At 39.5% G+C, this 20,164-nt stretch overlaps 1 protein-coding gene across 5 annotated transcripts in view; it reads right to left on the reverse strand.

The window, feature by feature from the left end:
- Positions 1 to 20,164, reverse strand: part of LOC150109624 (oxysterol-binding protein-related protein 6-like) — a 695,026-nt gene that overhangs the window by 244,452 nt on the left and 430,410 nt on the right. For all 5 annotated transcript variants that reach the window (XM_090409290.1, XM_090409281.1, XM_090409257.1 and 2 more), the window contains one exon: positions 9,381 to 9,517. In XM_090409290.1, the coding sequence (XP_090265416.1) occupies positions 9,381 to 9,517 (137 nt within the window). The remainder of the gene's footprint in view (positions 1 to 9,380; positions 9,518 to 20,164) is intronic.

The raw sequence follows: 20,164 nt of genomic DNA on the forward strand, positions 1-20,164 counted from the left end.
CAAGATGGTGAGTGATCTGTGGAATGTTAGATTAAGGGTGTGTGGATTGCAGAAGTTGATTGATAGGAGAAAAAAGAATGGATAGGATAGAAACATTTAAGTTGCTTAAAAGATTTTATAGAACTGATGCATTGGAAATGCTTCAGCACTTGGCTAGAGGGACTAGAACAAGAGGTCATCCCTGGAAGTTGAATAAAGGTGTGGTTAGTAGGGGTGTGAAAACTAGATTTTTTGCTTGGAGAATTGTGATGAGTGGAATGGGTTACCAAAATCAGCTGTCTGTTAATGGTTCCAAGGAAAATATGATAGATTGTGTGGATAATTTGGGTCTCCTAAGATGAGTTTCCGAACTCCATGGAGGTGCCCATACAATAATAATAATAATTTTGGTGCTATTCACTCTAATAACCCTGGTCAATATAAAAATTGTGATAGCACATACCATTTTTATATATCCTATATCCTGTAAACTGTTATAAAAATGTATTCAAAATATTTATTTTAAATATCAGTACTATTAAAACAAACAAAACAGACCTGTATGAGAACATTTTGGGCTTGGTCAACCTTAATGTGACAAAAACCATAACCTATAATTTTGTCTTATAATGCTGAGTATGCAAAACAGAATTAATAAGTTGTTTAAAATGAGAGGAGGTATCGTTCTCTCTTGCTATTCTCCAAATGGGGGAAGTGATCATATGGTCTTGACTTGGGAAGTAAAAAATTTGAAAATTCAATCAAGAAAGGATATGCGGAATTATAAAGCAGGTAATTATGATACACTCAGTAGGCAACTTGAAGCGGTACCATACCATAAAGAGCTGCAAGGGAAGGATGTTCACAATGCATTGGTGATAGTCAATGGGTACCCAGGAGAAGCAATATCACACTATATACCCAAGATCAGAAGGGTAAATTAGATAGGAGTTGGATGCATGAGTAGTATGATTAAGCATTAACTGCAAATTAAGAAAATGTTGTGGAGGATATATAAGGAGAATGGTGAACAGCTAACTCATGAACAGTACAAGGAACAGGCAAGAAGAGTGATCAGTATGATGAGGGCAACATCAGATTATGAGAAGAAATTAACTAAGCAGGTGAAAGGAAATCCCAAACATTTTTTTCATTATGTAGTAAGTAGGAAGAAGAATGACTATGGAAGGATAACTTTAATTAGTACAGATGGCAGAGTGGCAAAAGAGGCAGACAAAGTTGTTAAGCTACTGAGTGACTGTTTTATAAGGGAATACCAAGTGAAGATATTGTTATGGCAGAGGTGATGACAGGGACTAATGTGAGAACAGAGGTTGATGAATTGGAGGTACTTAGGATATTGCAGAATCTAAATGAAAATGGAGTTGTGGGATTGGATGGGATATCAGCTTGCATTTTAAGAGAATGTGCATAGAACTGGTGATACCTTTGACTAGGCTGTTTAAATTAAGTTTTGGCTCTGGCAAAGTCCCAAGAGAGTGGAAAGAGGACAAAATAATTCCTTTGCATAAAAGAGGATCTAAGTCTGTGGCAGCAAATTAGAAATCAATGAGTATCTCAAGGGTGGTACAAACTGGAAGAGTTGTTCAAAAAGAGAATTCATCAATGGGTGGATAAGAATATGTTACTCTATGAGTGGCAGCATGGCTTTGTGAAGAGTTGGTCACTGCTTAGTAATCTACTAACTTTTTATAATCTATATGAGGATTATTGGGAAAGGGTCCAGAGAAGATTCACAAAGGTGGTCAATGGTCTTTAGAATGTGGAATACGAAGACAGATTGAGAGAATGTAAGTTGCAACGGCTCGTGAATAAGAGGAGGGGAGATATAACAAACATGAGCTAGTCAGGGGCTGTTATCAGGTTGACATGAAAGAGATTTTTCATAGAATTGGAGAGGAGGAAACTGTTTACGGAGGGTGTGAGGAGCAAGTTCTTGCATCGAGAGTAGTTAGTGAGTGAAATGTATGCCTGAGTGTGTTGTGAATGTAGTCACATTGAATCCGTTTAATGCAAGGTTGGATGAGCATTGTGTGCAATGGTGTGTACTTCCCATGATGAGTCTCAGACTCCAGATGTTAATAATAATAATAAGAGAAGAGTTACATTTCTGTTGGAATCCAAGGTATCACTTTTCTCCCAGGAGTTTACCAAGTGCCTTGTTATTGCTGACATTTATACTTTGGACAAACAGGATGTTCTGTTGAGGAGATTTCAAGAACATCACTATCACATCTCTTATAAGAAATCCAACAAGTCTAACATTGTTTAGCATGGACATAAGAATCATGTGGTCAAAGACTTATCTCTTACATAGATGCCATTATAATGCCCAAACTTGAATCACAATGACTATTTTAAATTAAAGATACCAAGAAATTACATAGGTTTATTTAATCCTTTATCCAAGCGTAAGCAAACACAGTTTTCACTTGAAATATAATCAGGACAGAGCAACTCGTATACAGAAGCTAATGACGTCACATCACCTGCCTTAGTATCTCATAATGCAAAGCACATATCCTTACAGGTATATATAATGCTATGCATTATGGGAAGGGTCACTACCAGACCAGTTTCAACCTTTATTGAGGTTTCATCAGTGGGAACCAGACCCAGAGTTGATACTAAGGTTCAAGTAATGCAGAAGTCACATTTTCATATACGAGTGGCCAAAAGGTGTCACCCCTTATTATTAAAATACTCCAGACTAGAGATAATTGTTGGAAGTTTTTCCACTTGGCTATACTATAAATTAAAAATACCAAGAAATTATATACTTGGTTTAATCCTGACCTCATTATATTTCAAGTGCAAACTGTGTTTGCTTACACATGGATAAAGGATTAAACCAAGTATATAATTTCTTGGTATCTTTAATTTATAGTATAACCAAGTGGAAAAACTTCCAACAACTATTGCTAATCCAAAGTATTTTAATAATAAGCTGTGACAGCTTTTGGCAACTCGTATATGAAAATATGATTTCTCATTACTTCAACCTTAGTATCACCTCTGGGTCTGGCTCCCACTGACGAGACCTTTTTCAGTGGCCCTGAGAGAAAGCTCCATGTTCCAGCCCTTCTTCAAACCTGTTCCAGCGGATTCCAGCAACAGTTTAGGAGAACCGAAAAGAGAGCTCCGATTGAAGTCCTGCCTTGGTAAGATTCCTTTGTTCTTTTTGTGGTTTTTTTTAGGCCTATACATGGCATTCCGCTATTTTATAGGAATAGACTATCCTTGGAAAGTCTTCTTCCTTTCTTTCGTTAAATAATGTCTTCGGTTTTACCGAGGGTAAGAACCCTCGGGTTCGAAATAGATACAGAGATCGAGAAGAGGACGTTTGCTAGAACCATTATTGATAAAGTAGGGGCAGACAAAATTTCCGGTTTCACACCTTATGGGGGTGGAAGATTTCAGGTTGTATGCACGGACGTTGCAACACGGGAAAAACTGCTGAATGGAGTAGAATGCAAAGGGAAACTTTATCATCCTTTTGTGGTGGGAAGCGTTTCCAAAACAGTTAAAATTGATCGATTCCCGCTCGAATATTTAGAAGAAGACAGGGATGTAATAGTAAAAGTCTTCTCGAAATGGGGAGCCGTCCGGGATATAAAAATTGGCACGGACGCTGATTTTCCTCAGTGGAAGTCAGGAGAAGTTTCGTTCTCGATCATGATGAAGGCAGAAATCCCAAACTTTGTCATGATCGGGTCAGCCAGGGTAATGGTCAGTTACCCGGGCGTAAAAAGACAGGTGCGGATCACTAGAACATTTAGGCGCGGACTGCCCCAAGAACAAGTGCAGGAACTGCATGGGGGCAGGACATGCGCTAGCCCAGTGTGAAGCACCCTGTCTGAAATGCAAGGATACTACCCACAAAGTCAACGTTTGTCCTAGCAGGACACATGCCGAGAGAATAGGAGGCGCCATTTCGCCAATTCCAGCAAATATTTCAACCAAGAGCTCAGAGCCTACAAGTCATGACTACCTGACTGCAGATAAGACAGTGACAGAAATTACCACTATAGATCCTGACGTTTTCCCAGCACTTACAACCCCAGTTATGGTGATAATAAATGACAAAATTCAACCACCTACTGGCAACAAGACAGAAAGAAAAACAGAGAAAAAAGAAAAACGAAATGCTAGAAAAATCATCGAAACCGAGGATGAAATGGAAACGGAGAATAACACCAATGCCACCAAACGACCTATCACACCAGAAGAAGAAGAAAATAAAAGAACCAAACCAAATTACGATAGCCCAGCAGAAACGTCAAGTTCAGAGGAGGAGGAAGAAAAAGGAAATAAAACAGACACCCATTTAGAAACAGATGAACAGGAACAAAGAGACGATCTAAGACCCATAGGAGAATCCCACAATCCTGGAAAAAAATCTCATAGAGGAATTCCAGGCAAAGCTGAAACAAAGGCAATATCAGAACCGACACACAAAGGCCAATGCACCTATATTGCATCTCTTAAAAGATTTCCCCGAGGAGGAGGCGAGACTACGAAAAGCAATAGAAACATTCGGAGACATTCAACTGATACTCACAGGACAAAACGGGCCAAGAGTCGTCAGTGCAGAATGGAACGACGTGTTTGTCGATAATATAGATGAAATCACTCCTGAAAAGATCATTGGTCTTATCGATGCAGAGGACGACGTGGGACTAGCACTGCACAGAGGCCTCTACATGCTAAACCACGTCCATGGAGACAAATTAGCAGATCTCATCATCAAAACCCACAACAATAGACAGCAGGAGGATTTAAACCTTGCCTAACAAGTCAGTCGACTCCTAGTATCAATCTGCCAGAGGGGGAAAAAAAAAAAAAAAAAAAAAAAATTATGGTTTGTTTTTTCTTCTTTTTGTCCTCTTTCAGATTAGAATTTTGTTGTAAAAAAGGTCTATGTCTATTCCACACAGGAGGGGGTATCCTGAGAACCTGGGCTGCGAAGGCTTACACCGAGGCGGTGCAGCTCCTTGTGGGCTGCATCACCCAGGCCAGACTCTGCCCCCGCTCTTCTCTTCTCAGTATTAAACTGGTCATTCAGGTTGAAATTTCAGAATTTACCTAGTTTCTTACAAATTGTTATATGTAATTTTTAATGTTATTTACTAGTTCCTCTTTTTCATGTGGTGCTTCTTTCATTTGTTTTTCCCCACTTTCCTTGGGCAGACACCTGAAGAGGTGACTGACCGGGAAAAGCTGAAAAGAACGGATGGAGGGAGATAATGTCGGAGATCTGCTTGGTGCTGACATTTAAGTCAGGCCAAGTAGATCGACTGAGGCCTCTTTTAACTATCTACTACTATCCACTCTATCTTTTCTCCTCCTCTCTCACTATCAAGCTGACTCTCAGCACAACTTTTTTTTAAATCTAAAGAGGCCAGTGATGAAAGGCATGAACTCCCATTCGACCTCAATAAAGGTCGAAACCAGACTGGGTAGCAACCCTTCCCATAATGCATGGTATTATACATACCTGTAAGGATATGTGCTTTGCATTATGGGATACTAAGGCAAGTGATGGGAAGTCATTAGATTCTACAGTACATACGAGTTGCCCTGTCCTGATTATATTTCAGGTGCAAACTGTGTTTGCTTACACTTGGATAAAGGATTAAACCAGTATATAATTTCTTGGTATCTTTAATTTATAGTATAACCAAGTGGGAAAACTCCCAATGACTCTATTTACAAAACATTATTATTATTATAAATGCTCTTCCAAGGACACACTGAAGGAAGGACCCATTTAGACACCCATGTTTAAATATGCATCATATTTCTCCTTGAACACATTTATCAGAGATGCATTTACAACATGTAATGGTAGCTCACTCCACATGCTCACACACACACACACACACACACACACACACACACACACACACACACACACACACACACACACACACACAACATGAGAACAGAAACCATATGTTTCCTAACAACACTTCTAGCCAGCATCCATAGATGGCCTGGAGTTTTGCTTCAACCATCCATAAGCTGAAAACCTTGCTTGTGTCTATACAGTGTAAGATTGCCATACTAATTGGTAGGCTTCTATTATATCTTCACCTACTTCTATTCTTCAAACTTTGAAGACACAATCTTTTTTCACATGCACAATTTCATAGACCAGTTATCATCTTGGTTGTTACTTGCTGCTGTATCTTTTCAACTCTCCTTGGAACCAATGTGCCATATGCTAGAAATTAATATATTAATAAATAATATTATTTAAACTAAACTAAATTATAATATATTATATTATATTATTAAAACTACATTTTAATAATAATATTATTAAAATGAGAATCTCCCAAAAATAGTTTTAATATTATTATTAAATCCAAAATAGTTTAATATTATTATTTATTAATGTATTAATTTCTAGCATGTGGCAACAGTTTTTAATCGGTAAACCAATTGTTGTATGTACCTTGTATTCCCATTTCTTTGATTAGCTTGTTTCTACACACCGATGATGTACTGTTATTTTCAGTACGATATACATGCAGCCCTTGTTTTACGACGGTTCAATTTACACCAATTCACAATAACACCGGATGCCTGTGTGTGCTTTATTACTGTAGTGTGGTCTGACTGAGAAACAACACTAGTAGGCACTCTAATGTGTGAGTGTTTACCGAGCTACTACGACGTATATGTATCAAACCTAGTTTTACTGTTGAATCTACCCAATTGTTCTATTTAATTTTTTTTTGGTATGGAGTATGAAGTATGGAGGTATAAAAGTATTACAGTGGCTGCACTGCATAGTTCAGAAGGCCTGGACAGAGGGACAAATTCCAGATGATTGGAGTAGAGCTCTCATAGTAAGCATGTATAAAAAGAGAAATAAAACTGAATGTGAGAATTACAGAGGTATTTCTCTACTGAGTGTTTCTGATATTATTTATGCCAGTATACTTGAGAAACATTTGAGAAGGATTGTGAAAGAAAAGCTTGGTGAAGAACAAGCTGGATTCAGGAGAAATAGAGGCTTTCAGGATCAGATTTTACAATAAATAGTTGAGAAGTCATGGGAATATAACAAAGATCTGTATTAAAGTTTTGTAGATCTGGAAAAAGCATATGACAAGGCACCAAGAGAGAGAGAGAAGTTATTCAAAATTCTACAGTTGTATGGTGTCAGTGGGGCATTATATCAAGCAATACTTAGTCTTTATTTGAGTTGTAAGTCAGCAGTTAGAATTGAAGGAAGTATAGGAAGATGGTTTAATGTTAAATCTGGTGTCAGACAAGGATGTACATTATCTCCTCAGTTATTCATTATTTATATGGATCAAATTATGAAGGAAAGTGGTGTTAAACCTGATATCAAAACCAAAGACTAGAGACTGTAGATATGAGAGTCCTGAAAAAGGTTAGGGGCATGAACAGATGGCATCAATGGCAATATCATTTTAAAAATGAGTATATTAGGAAAGAACTTGACATTGTCAGCATCCAAGAATGTGTTTGCAGAGCCAATCTATTGGCTCTGCAAATCTCAGATGGTATGGTCACTTAATGGGAGAGGAAAGATTTGCAAAACAACTGTTCTCTGCCAGGTTGGAAGGAAAAAGACCCAGAGAAAGACCAAGATATAGGTGGATTGAGATGGTAAAAAATGCCTTAGAAGATAGAAATATAAGATCTAACAATGTTGGTGTCTTGACAGGTAATAGATCTATTTGGAGGAAAATTGTAGATAGGAAGTTAGTAATGATGTAAATTTTTCATTTAGTACTATCACATCCTGTACACTCCTTGAGGATACATGTCAGGAATTTCATGCTGATGATGATCACTATTACTAAGAAGGGTCAACTAACTAAAGAACGTCAATATTTAAAAACATCTTTTTTTTCAAAATAGCTATAATGACTGCATTTTCTCTAGCTTACTTAACAAACATGTGATTGGAGATATTTCTAATGATGAGGGGAAAAAAAGGCCTCATCAGTCTTTCATATATTAGCTCAATTTCTATAAAATATTTATAGAACATAAAGACAAAACAATATTGATTCCTTTATCAAGATGATATCACTACTCTGATCAAAACCTTGACATGAACCACTTAAATATCCAGGTGTCAATCAGCTATGGTGCGAATGCAGTTCATCTTACTTAGAAACAGACAGAAAAATCTATCAAGCAATACACCGAAGAACACATCCGTGATGTTAAATGCCACAGAAGTGAGGCCTCAGCTCTGTCATTACATGTACTCTCTTCAGCTGAAGAGAGTACATGTAATGACAAAGAGGCCAACAAGAAGCTTTGGCAACGAGACATTATAATAGTTCAGATTTATGGGATAAATCTGAACTATTATAATGTTGCTATTTCGGATCCTTAGGAATGGCACTGGATCCAAAACTCCTAAATATAAACCCAAGTATCAACTTGTCAGAATACATTCTAGCCATCGTTAGCCATGTATGTATGCAGACACATGTGCAGATGCTGCTGAAGGTACAGTAGAAATGTTCAAGAAATATTTTGTCAGTGTATTTCATGCTTGGAGGGTGGAGTTGGAAAGTTTAAATAAGCTTGAAGTAAAAAAGATGCTGGACTGGATAAGATATCATCACCTATATATATATATATATATATATATATATATATATTAAGGGAATGTGCAAAGAGCTAATTTCCTGAAGAGTGGAAAGAAGAAAGAAAAATAGTGCCACAGAAGTAAACATCAACTGCAGTAAACCCAGCTTCAAACTCTCTATGTGCATCAAGTCCTTGAAATAGATGATTTGCACACTTGAACAAAACTTCCACATTTAGGCAAATGCATATAATATATTGCATGGGAGAAAATCCCTTTAATTTGGTATACAGAACTAATGTCATTTCATCTTCTTCTTAATGTGTTAGGATCATTGTCATATGCAAGTAACTTGGGTTCATATAAATTTAATTAATGCTATGACAATTTAGTTGCCCTACTGCCTCCATATGAGTCTATCTCACTCACATTCAGCATCAAAAGCATTACAAATGCTTCTCTTGTCATAGACAGGATTAGAGTGTTTATTCATCTGAAGAGTGTTGCTATTACTGACATCATAGATGTGCTATACCAAATAGATATATTTGTTATGTCCCAAAATAAAATTTAAAATTTGAAAATGCAATGTAATGGCAAACTCAAAATCTTTTTAATTACCCTTGTGACTAAAGAGGTGTGATGACTTGAAACTGTCAATTTCACAGTATACATCCAAATGTTATTAGCATAAAGAAAATGATTTAAATTTCATTAAAGACTTTTTAAACACTTCACATATTAATACCAAACAAAAAAAGTGGCACAATCATTGCAATATAAAAAACTGTACCTGATTTAAAGAATTTCTTAGATTGTTAATAAAACCACTGCTACTCCCAGTAGGCACTGCCTCAGCCTCTAGAACTTGTTTTAACCGTTCCCTTTCAGTCTGTAAGCTGTGTAACATTGAGCGCAATCCACTATGAACTACATAAAGAAAAGGTAAGTAGAAAGAAATAATATATATCCACATTGTCCTCTTCTGATTTAGCACAGATATTACCATAATGAAATTTTGTAATTACCATGTTCTGATGCACTGTGGAATATATACTATATATACATGACTATCATCATTGTTATTATAAACCTTAGACGGTTATACCTTTCCTACATAGTGATCAGAATTCATTATAAAAATTATGAAAACAACTACCATGTTTGAATAAAACTTCAGTTTAATACAAACCAAAATAATTACTCATGTTTCGACCTTCACATTAAGGTCATCATCTGGAGTATGCACATATATACAAAGAAACACGCTACACTACAATCTACATGGTATGCTAAAGTTACATTGATTTGGTCAACCATTAAAACTACTGGCCTGCCCTCTAGTGAAAAAACATGCTTACTACATCAAGTTACATTATTAGTAATAGTGCAGATGCGGCAGCCCTGCAAGAGGATTTGAATAAGCTAGATAGATGGGCAAATGAATGGGGGTGTCGGTTTAATGCAGCAAAATGTAAGGACTTGAGGTTTGGGAAACATCGATGGGACACTGCATACTCTATAGGAAGAATTATACTGGAGGAAGTAGGGGAGACAAGAGATCTGGGGTTGATGAGTGATAGAAACCTGAAATTTAGGGGACATATTGCAAAGGTGGCAAAGGTAACACAGAGGATTGCTGCAATAATGAGAAGGACACTGACCTGCAGAGATAAAACAGTTATCATTCCATTGTATAAAACCCTGATCAGACCACATTTGGATTATTGTTCTCAGATTTGGTCCATAGGATTTGAATGGGATAAATTAACTGTGGAATGGGTACAAAGGCAGATAACAAAGATGGTTTCAGGACTGTACAATGATAGTTATGAGGATCGGCTGAGGGAGTGCGGACTGCAGAGTTTGGTGGATAGAAGAAGGGGAGGTGATATGATTGAGACTTTTAAACTGTTGAGAGGTGGTTACAGGGTTGACACTGGGGAGTTCTTCAGCTTGGTGAACAGCGGGAAGGAGTGATGACAAGAGGCCATCCCTGGAAGTTATGAAAGGAAACTGTGAGCAAGAGGGCAAGGAGTGGTTTCTTTGCATGGAGGGTGGTTGAACCATGAAATGCATTGCCTGATGGAGTGGTGAGAGCGAGAACAGTCAAGAAGTGGTATGATGGACTTTGTGTTTCTTAGGGGGGAACTCTCCTCAATGAGCCTTTTGACTCCATGGAGGCCTGAATAATAATAATAATAATCAATGCTAGAATACTGTTATTATTATCTATTTGGTTACAAAAATAAATTAAGCTAGAGAGCAACATATTTGCACCACCACCATTATTGTAAAGATTAGGATGGTTAATCAAAATTTCACAGGCTTTTTTAAATTTGCATTCATACCAGGTTTTTGGATGATATAAAGAACAAGTACTTTTCCAATCAATTTTGTATAGGTTGTTAAGAACGTGATGTGAGAGGGCTGTTTCACCAAATTGTTAAATTTAATGTGTCATTTCTGTTCTTTTTTATGAATAGGGATTGCATGTCCAGTTTCACCAATATAAGTTAAGTTACAAGTGCAATAGATACGATAAACTCCAGAGTGAGCCAATAGGGGGTGGGGATCCATAGAGGACGTGGATATGTTTTTTTTTTAATTTTATAGGTGGTTTAAACATGGGGTTAAGATTATAATGGTGTAGAATTCTATTTATTTTTTCTGATAACTACTGTAATCTATATTACATGTATTTTTTGATGAAGTTTTATGAAAATCTTTATTGATAGTATTTTTGCTATAACCATTATTTATAAATGTATCGCTAATAATTTGTAATTCTTGTTTATTAACTTGTTCATTAGAGCAATTGCTATAGCTCTGTTTTTGAGGATGATAATGACTCCAAGTTTTTGTGAAGGTGGTGATATCAGTTAGCATGTATATATGTGGGTCTGGTATGTGTAGGCTTGCGGTAGACATTGAAGGATAGACTGCCTGTAGGAAGACATGTGACCAGTGTATCCAGGAAAGGAAGAAAGTTCCGATTTTCAATTTCAGTAGTAAATTATATGCAGTCATGTTGTTTGTTCAGGTGACCGAGGAGGGCGAAAAGAACACAAATGACACATTAAATTTAACAATTTTGGTGAAGCAGGCTTGTCAGATCACACTCTTAACACCTTACACCAAATTGAAACATAGAAAACTTGGTATGAACGAAAATATAAAGAAGCCTGTACTTGGCTCAGCCTGGCTGGCTGATTGGTTAGCGTATCCGCTCTCCAGCCAAAAGGCTGCGGGTTCAAATCCCATGTGGGCATGGATGTTTGTGTTGTCTGCGGAAATACTAGTGGCGGTAGATGGTGTTGGTGTAGTTGTGGTCAGTTGGTGGATTGAGTGATTGAGACAGAGTTGTAGAGCAGGTGCCCTCCCTCGATGAGTCTAGTGGACTCCCTGGAGGTGTCAAATAATAATAATAATAAAAAAATAATAATAACCATCTTAATCTTAACAATAATGGTGACATAAATTTGGAATTTGGATGGCACACATTCAACCCACTTAGTTCAAGTATTCTAGCAAACCTGGACTTTAGAACTCTAAGCAATTATTTCAGTTTTTACTGGCCACCATCCATACTATTTTGTTTTAATTTATATGTATACTTAAATGAGTAACTTTGTGTGAACATGTTATTCTCTAGCTTAATTTATTTTTGTAACCAAATAGATAATAATAATAATAATAATAATAACAACAGGATTCTAGCATTGTTGTAGTAAGTTTTTTTTTTTTTTTTCACAACAGGTCAGGCCAGTAGTTTTAATGGTTGACCAAATCAATGTACCTTTAGCATATCATGTAGACTGTAGTACAGCTTGTTTCCTTATATATATATGTGTATACTCCAGATGGCCTTAATGTGAAGGTTGAAATGACGAGTTGTCCCAGTCCTGAAAATAGTTCAGGTGCAAACTTGTTTGCTTACATATAATAAAATTAGTTTAATCCTTTTTCCAAGTGTGAACAAACAAAGTTTGCACCTGAAAGTATCTTCAGGACTGAGGTAAGGGGGTACAACACCAGGGCACTCGTTGCAAAGGTGGAGCAAGCTACCAACACTCCTATCTCAGTATTTCCTATAATGTAAAACACATCTCCTTGCGGATATGTCTAATTTTATGCATTAAGGGAAGGACCACTACCCAGACTAGTTTCGACCTTTATTGAGGTCTCTTCGGTGGGAGCCAGGCCCAAGTGGAGATACCAGGCAGAAGCATTAGTAGGTCATCTCTACCTATAGGAGTTGCCAAATGGTGTGCCACCCTTTTTTAATAAATTACTCTGGATTTAGAGAAAGATGTTGAAAGTTTATTTTTCACTTGGTTAGAGTATAATAAAATTAGTTTAATCCTTTTTCCAAGTGTGAGCAAACAAAGTTTGCGCCTGAAAGTATCTTCAGGACTGGGGTAAGGGGGTACAACACCCCCTTATACTGAGGAATACTGAGATAGGAGTGTTGGTAGCTTGCTCCACCTTTGCAACGAGTTGTCCTGGTGTTGTACCCCCTTACCCCAGTCCTGAAGATACTTTCAGGCGCAAACTTTGTTTGCTCACACTTGGAAAAAGGATTAAACTAATTTTATTATACTCTAACCAAGTGAAAAATAAACTTTCAACATCTTTCTCTAACAGAGTAATTTATTAAAAAAGGGTGGCACACCATTTGGCAACTCCTATAGGCAGAGATGACCTGCTAATGCTTCTGCCTGGTATCTCCACTTGGGCCTGGCTCCCACTGAAGAGACCTCAATATCGACATCGACAGAACGCAGCGGATTCCAGAGACAGTTCCCGAGGACCCCCGAGAAAGCTCCGGCCGAAGGCAGACGTCTACCTCTCAAGAAGATCCAGTTTCAACGGCCCGAAAAGAGAGCTCCATGCTCAGATTCCGCAGTAGTACCCCAGCTTTGGTAAGACCTTTTTTTCTTTTTATTGCCTGTTTTATCCGTCTATTCTGGTATCGCTTTGTTTGCGGCGAGGAACGCCCAACGTTCCTCGATTTTGCCCTCCCTTACATCCCCTTTCTACACCCGGTAGTCAGGAATTTCTGTAACCATGTCGCATTTTTTGCCTAGAACTAGGACGCTCGGTATCGAGCTCACGAAGCCCGTAGATCAGCGGGCGTTAGCGAGAGTTCTAATCGAAACAGTAGGGGCTGAAAATATATACGGTTTTATACCTTATGGGAACAATAGATTCCAAATAGTGGTCAAAAGCGAACAAACAAAAAAGAAATTATTAGAGGGTTTCATTTGTTGTGGACAAACAATCAGACCGTTTCTAGTAGGGAGCCTACGTAAAACACTAAAAATAACCAGGTTTCCACTAGAATACCTAGAGAACGAACCTGAAGTCAAGAAATTCTTTAGCCAATGGGGAGAAATTCACGAGATTAAAGCAATGGAGTATGCAGACTATAAAGGATGGAAAACAGGAGACGTCGAAATCCAGATTGAAATGAAAAAAGAAGTCCCCAACTTCGTTTTTTTGGGGGGAACGAGGGTAATGATCAACTACCCAGGTGTGAAAAGAAGGTGCTTTAGATAACTCAGAAGAACACCTTGGAGCAGATTGCCCTCGAATACAATGCAGAAATTGCAAAGCATCAAAACATAAAATAGAAAGCTGTACGGAACCTTGTCTGAAATGTGGGGATCTGACCCACAAAGTGGACACATGTCCAAACAGGACAAGCTCAGAAGCAATTGGAGGGACCATAACACCGATTAGGGCTACACCCATCGGGAAGCCTGAGACAGTAGCAAGGAGCGATTTTCGGGAGCTCTGCCAACAGGCTGAAAAGGGAGCATCAACGGAAATCACAACCTCCACAAAAATCCAAAAGATATCCAAGGCAAGCCGCCACACGCAGGACAACATCGCCAGCATCAAGGTGGCAAACTATGAAACGCGCAGGAAAGAGGAAGAAGTCACACCCAGTGCCCCAACAAAGCGCACAAGAGAAACGGAATCAAAAGAAAAGAAAAAAGCGAAACAAAGCAGCCTGATGTCATCGGAGGACGAGACAGAGTATACCCATACTAAAGGTCGATGTCAAACAATAGGCACAAAGCCCCTCGACAATGACGTAACAATGCTAGAGAGCCTACCCCCAGTAAGGGATCAACCGACAGAACCACAAGTCCACGAAATGGACTCTGAAGACGAAGGGGAGAGGGACTCCCCAAACAGGCTCGTCATTGACTCGGGTGCTGAATGTGAAACCAGCACCGACGAGGAACCAGAACTGGCCTGCATAGAACAACCAACAGATAACGTCCCCCCCCCCTCATACTAACACCAACATGGAAGTTAAAATCGCAACCTTAAACACTAACGGACTACGTAACCCCTTTGTGCAAAGCGCTGTCTGGAGGCTAATGTTAACACACAAAATCAATATCCTCCTGATACAAGAAACCCATTTCTATAAGCACTGGGACGTGGAGAACTTCTCGAAAAGCTATCCGGTCACCAGCTACTGGTGCTTCGGGGACGCTCACTCGCGAGGGGGTTCTTCAACGTCCAAAAAGACGCCACAGGACGCCTAGTAATGGTGGACTGGAAGTACGGTGGCCGTACCATCCGACTGGCTGCAGTTTACGCCCCGAACAATCCATACCACAGAACTGGTCTCTTCTCTGCCCTTGAAAACTATCTCCTGGGAGCAGAACACCTAATAGTTGCAGGAGACTGGAACTGTGTGGAAGACACACGTCTAGACAAAATCGGTGGGAATCCAAACAACGGAACTGGCGGCATTGCCGCTTTAAAACGATGCTGTATTAATTTTGATCTCGTCGATATCTGGAGGCGGAATAACCCCTCCAAAGTAGAAACTACGTGGTGCCGTGGCCAGATAGCGACAAGACTAGACAGGGTGTACGTGTCCCAAAACTTGGAACAATATGTTCAGAGGATACGTCACACTGCAGTGCACAACATGACAACCGACCACAAAATGGTCATACTCAAAATCACGCTTCCAGAGGTTATGGAAACAGCCAGAGGGCCTTGGAGGCTTCCTCCCACCTTTCCCAGTCTTTTTAGCGACCAGCTACAGAACCTCTGTGACAGATGGACAAACACCAACTGGGACTGGGAAAACTGGCTGAGCTTCAAGTGGCAGGCTAGGGAACTGTTCCAAAAATGCGGGCGCGAAAGGGCGTACCAACAACGCAAACGGCTGAGGGATCTCTACAGGGAACTCGGCTGGTACCGGACAAACGAACAGAGCGGAGTTCCCTGCGGACATCTTATCAGGCAAGTAGAAATAGAGCTGCAGCAATAGCAGCAGAGTAGAGTCAAAGACCTCAATTTTCGAACGAGACTCTATCTCAGAAATTTGGAAACACCTTCCGCCGCATTCTACAACCAACAACGGGTGGCGGCTAATGATGAGAAAACGATTCACCAGATCGAGGAGAAGGGCCAGATTTTACGCTCAACCAACGAAATACTCCGTCACTTTCCTCAGCAGTATATCGGTATCTTCTCTGACCGGCAGGGCACGGATGGCTTCAGTGAGTGGGACGCAACACGTTTTCCCGATCATCTTAGTGCCCTGCAGGACAGGCCGATAACTGCAGCCGAATTAAAGGTCACGTGCAGAATGACGAAAACAAAGAAGACCCCAGGGCCAGACGGACTGGGGATAGAATTCTATAGATCTATCTGGGAATTTGCATTGGCAGCGTTAATAAACATCTTTAACGAATTCCTCACTTCGGGAAACATCCCCGAGGAATTCGTTGAGAGCCACACCATCTTTATCCCCAAGAAAGACCGAGATCAGACTTTGTCGAATAACTGGCGTCCAATCTCCCTAACCAACGTAGACTACAAGATTTTTGCAAAAATTATCTGCAAGCGCCTTAAGGGCGGTATCGAAAAAATAATAACAAGCTCACAGGTCTAGGGGATCCCTGGTAGATCTATGGAATTCAATCTCTTTTTGTTAAGAGACTTGATCAAACTGGCTAAAGAGAAAAAATACCCCCTGGCACTTCTCTCCACCGACCTGGAGAAAGCGTTTGACAGCGTCAACCACAGGTACTTGCGGAACATCCTACAAAAAACAGGCGTGGGCCCGAGACTTCGGCGTACAATTAAAAACATGTATGCCGAAGCCACAACCCAACTATCTATTAATGGGTTTCTAACAGAACCAATCCGCATAAAGAGAGGGGTAAGGCAAGGCTGCCCGCTAAGCCCCCTCCTCTTCTCCCTAGTATTAGAACCCCTAATCAAAAGAATTGATAACACCCCCGCAATTAACGGTATTCCACTGCCCCAAGGCTCCAGACAATGCAAAATAGTGGCATATGCAGACGATGTAGTGGCTACACTCAGAGACTCTGAGTCCATCTATATCTATCTGCACACGCTGCAAAAATTCAGCATAGTCAGTGGTCTTCGCGTTAACGCACAAAAAACCAAAATCAAAAGTTTCGGAAATTTCCATAGCACTGGACTTCCCTACGGTTTAACGCTACAGACACAGCCCCTAACTATACTAGGCGTGCCCTTTTCAGACACCCTAGCACTACCAATCCAAAAATTGCAGGAGACAAGCAGGGAAAGGATAAGGCTGTTCAAACCAACCTTCTTCTCCTTTTATGGCAGAGCGACAGTAATAAAAACAATCGTCACCCCCAATGCTGATGCACACTGTCAATATCACAGGCATCACACTGGCACAAGAAAATAAATTATCAAAAGAACTCCTGGATTTCTTCTGGAATGGGAGAAAACGCGAAGTAAAGAAAGAATACCTACAACTCAAACAGGAAGAAGGGGGTTATGCTCTGCCCGATCACAAAAGCTTGCTACAAGCAAACACGTTCAAAACCGTACGGAAGGCCTTAAACTCCAACCACATTTCTGGCCTACTAATTAGATATTTTATAGGACTTTTCCTCCCCCTCTTTGGGATCACGGACTATGCTGGACCCCGTGCAAGGGGGGTGCCCAAGTGGTACCGTACAGTAGTGAAATCGATCACAACACTCAGAGACAGAGGAATAGCAATCCTCACACACAAACCCAAAGCAGTATACTGGGATTTCTTCCAACTTTCCAGGCGTGATACACCCAATCTTAGTACAAATAATGAAATTCTCTTCAGAAACATCAAAAATAGCTGGGGACAGCCTTTTCATCGGGATCTAGCCTGGAGAATAGCCTACGGGCAGCTCCCGGTGAAACAGGTGAAATCCCGGTATGTACCTAACCCGTGCGACCCATTCTGCGATGTCTGCCGGGACGTGGAAACGGTGGACCACTTCTTTTATTTTTGCCCACCAGCCCAACGCATCTGGCGGAGACTCAGCACAGCATTGGGAATCCCCATGCTGACAGTAGAAGAGGTCGTACGACTACAATTCCCGCCACCAGTCCAAAAAACCCAAAAGTTCACTATCTTCCTAATCAATGTACTAAAATATCACATCTGGAAAGTACGGAAAAAATCCCAGGTACGAGACGCAAATTTAATGTATGCAAGAATAAGAAAAGGTTTCTTTTTCTACTTACCCAAATTTCTTGCACAAGAAAGGCACTTACTAGGAGACTTTAAATTTGTGAATCAATACTGCAAACCACCAACAATATGCTTTCTTATAAAGGGACACATCAAGCCCTGTATATCTCTTTAGAACCCAAAAAACCCACCATCCCCCCCACCCCAGGAAAAAGAATAACCACTCTGTCTCCCCTAGCCACAAAGCTTTCGCTGGCACGGTTTCTTTACTCCAAACAAGGGGGGAAGAGCTGAGAACCCGGGCGGCGAAGGCTTACTGCGAGGCGGTGCCGCTCCTCGTGAGCGGCATCTCCCGGGCCAGTCTCTTCCCCATTCTAAGTCCCAGTGGTACCAGGTATACAAGTTCCTCAGTAAGTTCCTATTCATTCCTACTTACCGGACCTTAAGTCCTGTTATTTTAGATTTACAATAAATATTTAAATAAGTCCTATTATTTACATCTTGTCTTTAAAAAAAAAAAAAAAAAAAAAAAAAAATTATTTACCTGGAATAAAAATAAGGATATTATATCTAGTAACATAAAAAGAACCTCCATTAATACTGGAGTAAATCATTACTTTAGATAAAATAATATGTGAACTATAGACAAAAGTCTATGTTTAACCTTTTTCTGAACAGATAAATTGAGATTATATGTTACAGACCAATTAGCCAATAAGGCTAAACAGGTTGACTGAGGCCTCTTTTTACCTCCTACTATCCTACTCTATCTTATATCATAATCCTCTTTTACTGTCTGCTGATCCTCAGCATGCTTTATTCTCCAAAGGCCAATGATGAGAGATATGAACTCCCATTCTACCTCAATAAAGGTCGAAACTAGTCTGGGTAGTGGCCCTCCCCTTAATGCATAACATTAGACATATCCGCAAGGAGATGTGTTTTGCATTATAGGAAATACTGAGATAGGAGTGTTGGTAGCTTGCTCCACCTTTGCAACGAGTTGCCCTGGTGTTGTACCCCCTTACTCCAGTCCTGAAGATACTTTCAGGTGCAAACTTTGTTTGCTCACACTTGGAAAAAGGATTAAACTAATTTAATTATACTCTAACCAAGTGAAAAATAAACTTTCAACTTGTTTGCTTACACTCGGATAAAGGATTAAACCAAGTATATAATTTCTTGTTATCTTTAATTTCTGCTAGAAGTTAAATAACTATGCTTTCTGATTCATTCTTAATCTTTGAAATCATGATTCAAATCTTGAAAAGCCACTGAATACCAATGGAAACAAACTGTGCTCTTGATATTGTTTTTAATATAATGGTGGTGTGGAATGTTCTCCTGCAATGAGTCCTAAGGCTCCATGGAGGCGTCACATAATAATAATTCATATTTAATACAAGTGGAGGAGGAATAAGGATTGTGCATATTAGATTAGAGGTTGAATCTAGAGAATTCTAAGCCATAATATGATTTATAAATATGCAAGACTACAAGGGTGGTCTCAAAAGTTCTCAGCCTAACAATGAAAAAACAAATTTATAATTTCAAAATTATTTTTATTTTTCAACATAATCTCCCTTAAGACTAATACATTTATTCCAGCGATGCTCCAGCGCCATTATCCCAACCGTGCAGTGATTCTCAGTAAGATCTGCAAAATACCCCTCTACAGCTGCAATCACCTGTTGATTCAAAGAAAAACATTGACTAGTGAGGAAGAGTTTTAGTTTTTGTAAGAGATAAAAGTCAGAGGGAGCCAAATTTGGGGAATAGGGTGAATGTTCCAACAATTCATAGTGCAGATCTCTTAACTTTCCCATTGCCAAAACACCTTTGTGGGCAGGTGTATTATCCTGATGAAAGATGATTTTTTTCTTCTGCAAATCGAGTCTTACCTCAAGTATTTTTTCCTTTAGCAGAAACAATAGTCCCAAAACACTGATGTGATGACCTTTCCTGCTGATGGAACCGACTTTGTCTTCTTTGGTGCTGAACAACTAGCTTCTGTCCATTATTTTGACTGCTGTTTGGATTCTGATGTGTAATGGTGAATCTAAGTCTCATCCATAGTAATA

The sequence above is a fragment of the Typopeltis vanoorti genome, chromosome 2 (genome assembly GCF_054136105.1).
Source record: "Typopeltis vanoorti isolate ZY-2024b chromosome 2, IOZ_Tvanoo_1.0, whole genome shotgun sequence".
Taxonomy (NCBI): Eukaryota; Metazoa; Arthropoda; class Arachnida; order Uropygi; family Thelyphonidae; genus Typopeltis; species Typopeltis vanoorti.